At 42.9% G+C, this 7,979-nt stretch overlaps 1 protein-coding gene across 2 annotated transcripts; it reads left to right on the forward strand.

Annotated features, from left to right (window-relative positions):
• Positions 1-1,971: 1,971 nt before the first annotated feature.
• On the forward strand, positions 1,972-6,665 carry LOC138971342 (diaminopimelate epimerase-like). Of its 2 annotated transcripts, none has more exons than XM_070344065.1 (3): positions 1,972-2,001; positions 3,228-3,362; positions 5,090-6,665. In XM_070344065.1, exon 3 carries the CDS (start codon positions 5,286-5,288, stop codon positions 6,198-6,200), a length of 915 nt encoding a protein of 304 aa, XP_070200166.1. In that variant the 5' UTR covers positions 1,972-2,001; positions 3,228-3,362; positions 5,090-5,285; the 3' UTR covers positions 6,201-6,665. The 2 variants fall into 2 exon arrangements, with proteins under 2 accessions (XP_070200166.1, XP_070200167.1); XM_070344066.1 differs by having other exon boundaries at positions 1,979-2,001; positions 3,245-3,362.
• The last annotated feature ends 1,314 nt before the right edge of the window (positions 6,666-7,979 follow it).

Here is a 7,979-nt window from a genome sequence, read left to right on the forward strand (position 1 = left end):
TATTAATCAAAGAGTGAACATCGCAAATTATACCTTTTCCTTCTGTTAATGTCAAAAACAGTCAGCAACACGTGTCTATTGAACAATTGATCTGTTGTAGCATGGCAAAACGTCGATACTGCATGATACACAATTCAGGCAACAATTAAAGTGCAAACAGCTGTTGCATGGCATACAATGCAGATAACCCCAGATTAATTGAATGCCACAAGTGGTTTTTTTCAATAACTTTAAAATAAATTATGTCTGAAAAACAATATGTTGACAGGTAATAGACATTGAGAGACTTATCGTCTGGCGTAAATATCGCAAAACACTGTTTAGGCCCTATTTCGGGGTGAACACTTGTTGCTCCAATAGGACTATTTATTCCCCCCTCTGCTTCTTTACCTCTGTAAACTTGTAGGGGTAGTTATTTTTCGATAATGACCCAGCAACCAAACAAATAACGACCCAGCAACAGCCTGAATCCTCGATAGTGCAATGGGTTGAGAAGTTGTTCTGTTTCGGTAGGCTACTTTTTGCGACTGAAAAGTTTCGAACGCTCTAACGTACGAAGTATACATCTCTGGAGCAAACAATACATACGCATTTAAATTAACAACTACAGGCCTGAACACATGAATTTTCATATAAAATCCATGAGATCGGTTGTTTTCTGAATCTAGATTTGCCGTGCCGCTCAAACGTTCATCACAAGCAATTTCCCGCAAGGCAAGTAACTCATACTTTGTCTAGCGACAAGAGTAGTTCCCCTTCTTTTCACTCAGTTTCTTCGACAACAGACTCGCGGCAATCCGACGGTCAGTTTTCAACAATATTTCATTTAATAAACAGATCACACGCAACCAAATGCACACATCTCATCAATTTAAACAACATAAAGCGGTTTCATACACTATTTTCCCCAGAAAACTGAACTTCATACAGTTTTTAACGTTGGAACACGGGTGCAAAAGTCAGTTCGTCTGCTAGTCCCATTTGACCAAAGAACATTATCCTAAGCGATACCAAAACATAAACAGAACACACAATATCTGCCTTTGCCGCCACAGCAGAATAACAGCATGATTATCTGTGTACTTGATTTTAGTCCAAAATAGGAAAACTGACAAGAAGTGTTAACAAGAATGGAATGATTTGCCGCACGGAACCATTATACAACCGCGCATTAATCGATCGCCTGCGCAGGTTGACTGGTTGAGTGATTCGGATTCGATCAAACTTTCGCAAAAAACCTCCTCTTTTCTTTGAATAACTGAAGAAAGGAGGAATAAAGAGGTTACACACCTCGTCTCAGTGATTATAAAAAATAATGGTCACGTTCGCGGTCATGAAAAAGCTCGCTAAAGCTCGCATTTTTCATGATCCGCTAACTTCGACCATTATTTTTAATAATCACTGAGACTCGGCGTGTAACCTCTACATATAGGCTTACACGCTCCACATTAGGGGCCTATACCGCGTCACGGTTCACCTCGTGTCTATAGTGTCACCTGTAGTACTCTTTTCAGTTCAGTAGGTGTACAGTGGTCCCTTCCATTTCCGGCCCTTTCGTGGGCGTGAACCTGCCCGGAGCGGCCAGCTTTCCCATGACTAATGAGTTTTCCTTCTATAATTGACTCTAATGGCCGTTAACCTGTCTGACGCGGTCAACGGTCACTGATTTTTGCCGCCCTAAGGTGCCCCTCCAGAGACATAGATAGAAGATGTATGTATGTCTCTGTGCCCCTCTTGACAGGAGCGGCCACTTTAACGGCCACTTCAGTGTCACTTTCGCGGGCGAGCGCCTGTGGCTCTCCCCGCCCACCCACCTCCCACCTGCTATCTGGCCGTTAGAAATCAGCACCTGTCCACTTTCTATAACTGTTAACACATGTATCGCCTGTTAATAAAGCACGAGCAGACGACATGAATACTTACGCATGCGCAAACTGTAAATACAGACATGCGCATACATGTACATTTACGGCAGTCACTTCCGGATCGATCACAGCTGATGTGAGTTTGAAACACTTGTTTATCTGACACTCAAATACATATATAATAATCCAAACAACACACATAGAAACATACGAAACAATAGCTTAGCCAGGACGATCGAGTTAAACACGCAAATAATTAAGATGTATAAACGAAAGCAAAACTAACAGAGACAATGAATCGGCGGCTCGGCACGGATGATCGCTTTCTTTTCTTCATGAAAACTTGATCGTGTTTTGGGGTTTTTTTTTGAGGAGGAGGGGGCCTGTAATGAACGGCCACCTGATATTTGCGGTCACCTTTGCAATGACTAATGGGTGACCGGATATGGCAGGTACTACTGTATTGCATACGTGTGCCACTGCACTGGGAAAGACTGAAACATAAAACTCTGAATCAAATCTCAAATATGCGTGCGAGACTAACTAGAAGCCCCTGCAACGTTGTGTTCATGCTGTTCAAGATATAGAGACATTGACACAACACTACTTAACCGTAACTTAAAGGGATAGTTCAACGTTAGTTTAAAGAAGTAAGTATTTTACTATAGAACGATTGTAACGCAAAAGAAGCACAATGGCACAAAGAAGGACATTTCCGAAATGGCCTAATTGATTATTTAAGTGTGACATGATCATGTTTTGTGAGAACTGTGCGAGAATGTGTGTACGATGCAGGTAACGGTTCAACTGTTTTATCTTGGTAAAGCAACATTAATCTGCAAAAGCAATGCGGTCAGATTGCTTGATTTTAACAACAAAGAAATCGACTAATTTGTAAGTGTGTGTGTCACTGTGCGTGTGTGTGTGTGTGTGTGTGTGTGTGTCAGTGTGTGTGCGTGTGTGTGCGTGTGTGTGTATGCGCGTGCGTGCGCATGTGCTTGTATGTTTGTGCGCGTTTATTCGTTTGTGTAGCAATTTGTTTACATGTGAGTGTCTGCGTCGGTGAAAGGATCTTTGCTTTTCTTGTTAAAAAGCTCCTTTAATCAAACACATAACCAGAGAGGTATAATAAAAGATAACCAGACGGGCGTGCAAAGTAGGCCAATCCTGTATGTGCTTTACCGAGGTCACATACATTGTATTGAAATACAGTCGTACCTGTCTAAAAAGACCACCCAAGGGACTGAGCAAAAGTGGTCTCTTTAGACAGGTGGTCTCTTTAAACAGGTGATTTATATAGTCGTAAAGACCGTCGGGGATCTTTTGGGGTGGTCTTAATGTGTAGGTGGTCTTTATGGACAGGTGGTCTTTATGGACAGGTGGTCTCAAGGGCAGGTTTGACTGTATCTATTTCCCAAGCTTGAGGTGGGAAGATCTTCCCGGCCGCTCCACATACTGTCGTCTTTCGTCACGACCAGAGGAAAATCGGCTCCTGCGGTAAGTTATTACACTTAAATGAATAATAAACGGACGACATGCTAAAGGGTAGATAGCCGGCCAAACTGACGGACATTAATATGCTGACCGTCACCGTGGCAATAACTGAAAACACCGTATGAGGATAAGCCTAGGTGAGACACACTTTCATCAAATGAAAACCGAGATCGTTCATTTTCTACGTAAGATCGACATAGTTTTGCTTTCGTGTGTGTGTGTGTGTGTGTGTGTGTGTGTGTCTGTGTATGTCTGTGTATGTCTGTGTCTGTGTGTGTACGTGTGTGCGCGTATCAAGTTGTGTGTGTGTGTGCCGTGTGTGTGTATGTGTGTGCGTGTGTGTGTGTGTGTGTGTGTGTGTCTGCATGTGTGTGCATGTGTGTCAGTGTGTGTGTGTGTGTGTGAGTGTCTGTGATGCGTCAGTGTGTGTATTTGTGAGTGAGTGGGTTTGTGAATGTGTGTGGGGAGGGAAGGGGGTGGGGGGGGGGGGTGGGGGTCGTGAACTTGTATGTTAATGCACGATTACGTACATTTTCGTTTAATCTCACACACAATAATACACTGACAATCACACTGACTCGCACACACGCAGGCAGGTAAGTTTGTTTGTTTGTTTGTTTGCTTAACGCCCAGCCGACCACGAAGGGCCATATCAGGGCGGTGCTACTTTGACATATAACGTGCGCCACACACAAGACAGAAGTCGCAGCACAGGCTTCATGTCTCACCCAGTCACATTATTCTGACACCGGACCAACCAGTCCTAGCACTAACCCCATAATGCCAGACACCAACACACACACACACACACACCAGGGCTCCCTACCGGCGGCTTAACTAGAGGGTCCCAGGACCCCAAATCATATTTAGGGGGTTTAAAGACCCTCTCAGCGGAACTGAAGAGGGTCCAAAAACCCGGAGGACTTTAGCAAATATGTGAGACCTTCACAAAAGTGTTATTTGTCACAAAAGTTAAATAAACTTCAAATAAATTTGTGTCGGTACAGATCCAGCAGAAGACGGGCGCAGTGGCATGGTGGTAAGACGTCGGTCTCCTAATAGGGAGGTCGTGAGTTCGAATCCCGGTCGCTGCCGCCTGGTGGGTTAAGAGTGGAGATTTTTCCGATCTCCCAGGTCAACTTATGTGCAGACCTGTTAGTGACTTAACCCCCTTCGTGTGTACACGCGAGCACAAGACCAAGTGCGCACGGAAAAGATCCTGTAATCCATGTCAGAGTTCGATGGGTTATGGAAACACGAAAATACCCAGCATGCCTCTCCCGAAATCGGCGTATGCTGCCTGAATGGCGGGGTAAAAACGGTCATACATGTAAAACTCCACTCGTGCTAAAAACATGAGTGAACGTGGGAGTCTAAGCCCATGAACACAGAAGAAGAAGAAGAAGAAGATCCGACAGACAAACGTTCTCGCCTTTGAAATACAGCCAAGTAAATTGTACGTTCTTGTCCATTCTGTATCTGTTTACGGAGACTAGTAGACGATTACATCAGTACTTTAACGGTTCGCATGATAGCGCAAATTAAGTGCGTCTCGGGACACGATCTTTTCTAGCTTATTGCTGCACGGGACCCCCTTTAAGAATATCTAGTGCGTTTTTTTCGGCTTCCAGTGCGTAAAGGACGCAGGGATGTTGCACATTTTGTTTGGATCTCTTACGTAACTTCATTCATTTACGTATGTAATCTTATATCATTCCACCTGCTTGCAGACACGACTGGCAGAATCCTCGATCCGAGCAGTCTTTTCATGCCACCCGCATCAGCGTAACCAACAAAACTGAAAGGCGTCGAACAATTTATTCTTCCTAAAAACCGGGCCCCTTGAGCTCAGTCATCTTTGGCTGACCCAGCGGTACTGCTCCTGATACTAGCTCGGTCCTATTGACGGGAGGAACGCCGTGACTGATGATTCCTTTATCAAGAGCTTTTCGCAGTTTCTGTCTTCATCATCGCTGTCTGTCTTCACTAATGGAGGTTCCTTTCTCAAAATACGAAGGAGCCGGAAACGACTTCATAGTCGTCGACATGACGTCACGAATCAGCACACCCCTCACTTCCGGACAACGTTTGCGCATGTGCAACCGGAAAACAGGGATAGGAGCCGACGGGGTGCTAGTTCTGCAGCAAAGTGAGCTGCCTGGATTCACGTTCAAACTGTTGTACTATAACGCAGACGGACAAGAAAGCAGTCTTTGCGGAAACGGGTCACGCTGCAGCCTCGCCTTCGCTGAACAGATTGGATTGGTGGATTTTGACCACGCCGGAAGTCACGTGATCAAGTTTGAGGCTTGCGACGGAAGTCACCTTGGAGGAAAAATGGCCGGAGGCCAATATTTCGTAGACATCAGAGACGTCAGGATTTCAGACGTTAAGAGAATCGACGAGATGAATTATTTCCTCAACACTGGCTCGCCTCATCATGTGCGTTTTGTTGAACATCTCACGCAAACAGACGTCCCTGGAATCGGGAAAGAAATCAGGTGGAAAACCTACGGCAAAGAAGGAAGCAACGTCAACTTTGTGCAAATGAGCTTGCAAAATCCTCGTCAGATATCAGTCAGGACATTTGAGAGAGGGGTGGAGGATGAGACGCTAGCGTGTGGTACGGGAGCCGTGGCGTCAGCAATTGCTGCGTACTTACGTCATCAATACGACAAGAAACCAATAGGCTGCGCGTCATCGCAAGATCCGATGACAACTCAAGTACTGATGGAAGGAGGGACTTTAGAAGTGGCATTCAAACTGCAAGGAAACATCTTTTCTGACATTCGACTGCGTGGACCTGTCAGGCATGTGTTTGAGGGGAATATTGTGGTTTGATATTTTGACAAACGTTGTCAGGACGCGATGGGATGGAGTCAGAGAATACAGAATACGGAATGTTTATTGGAATTGGCCCAAGGGATTTTTTCCAAGGACGAACACAGTGTACACTTTACTTTATGTTAACAAACACATCAACAATCATGTGATCGAGAATTTTGTTTTACGAGAAGTGTTGTGCTTGAAAGTGAGGAACACATATTTTGCAGTGTTCAACAACATAATACTCATTTCTGAACTTCAACAATTGAACTAAATTTATATTTAATCTGTGCGACTTTGGTAGTTGCTTTTAGGCGATTGTTGCTATATTCTGGAGTGACAATCAAATAAGAACTTAGTTTTGTTTTCTTCTTTGTATTTACAATAAGGACAAAGTTTGTAAAGACAGAGATAATGAGAGAGAGAGAGAGAGAGAGAGAGAGAGAGAGAGAGAGAGAGAGAGAGAGAGAGAGAGAGAGAGAGAGAGAGAGAGACAAGACAAGACAAGACAAAATCTTTATTATCGAGGGTAATAGATAAGCAAGAATATTGCTTTTTTACATCCAGCCCTCGCCCTAATATAGGGTCAACAAGAACAGAAAACAATATAATCAAAGAACTATCACATCAAACTTAAAACATTATAACTGTATATACAGATACAAATTTAAAAAATAAATTGTCATGCTGCATTTTAAGTACAATTTCCAATGATAAAAAGTGTCAATTTTTAACATAACTTAATTTAGATCTGCATATTTTATTATACTTTTGTTTAACATGCACATACATTTTAAATGAATTGATGAACCATTCAGCACATGTTTAGTTGCATTATGTGCAAAAGAGAGAGAGAGAGAGAGAGAGAGAGAGAGAGAGAGAGAGAGAGAGAGAGAGAGAGAGAGAGAGACACGCACGTGCACACACACACACAACGCCTCCCTGTTAACCCGTGATTTGTAAAAATATTTTCTTGTCATCTCCAAAGTCAAGGGATCTATTTGATTTTTTTTCTTGATTTTTTTTCTCCATTACTTTATTGTCCCATCGCTGGGAAATTCAGGTCGCTTCCTCCCAGTGGCAAATTAGCAGCAACAGAGTCGCGCTACCCAAAAATCAAAGGATCTATTAGAATTTTTTTCTTCATTACTTTATTGTCCCATCGCTGGGAAATTCGGGTCGTTTCCTCCCAGTGGAAAGCCAGCAGCAACAGAGTCGCGCTACCCCAAAGTCAAGGGATTTATAAAAATATGTTTATATTTTTTTCATTACTTAAATTGTCCCATCGCTGAGAAATTCGGGTCGATTTCTCCCAGTGGAAAGCTAGCAGCAATAGAGTCGCGCTACCCCAAAGTCAAGGGATCTATTAGATTTTTAAAATATTTTTTTCATTACTTTATTGTCCCATCGCTGGGAAATTCGGATCGCTTCCTCCCAGTGGAAAGCTAGCAGCAATAGAGTCGCGCTACCCCAAAGTCAAGGGATCTTTAGATTGTTTTCATTTTTTTCCCATTACTTTATTGTCCCATCGCTGGAAAATTCGGGTTTGTTTTCTTTGTTATGCTAAAAATCGTAATATGTTATCTATCGGGCCCAAACCACACCCCACCACCCAGCATTGAGGCTCTTAACAACAAATATTATTATTAATAATAAAAGGCATCTATTACTTTGTGGAATGCGATATTTTTTTAAAAATCGCGGTTTTAGGTTTGACGTAATTTGTAAAAGGTTTTTACATTTTTACAAATCACGGGTTAACACATATTTTATGGTTTCTCTTTTTAGGAAACA

Source organism: Littorina saxatilis, linkage group LG7, assembly GCF_037325665.1.
Source record: "Littorina saxatilis isolate snail1 linkage group LG7, US_GU_Lsax_2.0, whole genome shotgun sequence".
In the NCBI taxonomy this organism is placed as follows: Eukaryota; Metazoa; Mollusca; class Gastropoda; order Littorinimorpha; family Littorinidae; genus Littorina; species Littorina saxatilis.

Excerpts from the sequence above, each read along its gene's own strand:
- LOC138971342 (XM_070344065.1), top strand. The coding sequence starts at position 5,286 with ATGATTCCTTTATCAAGAGCTTTTCGCAGTTTCTGTCTTCATCATCGC.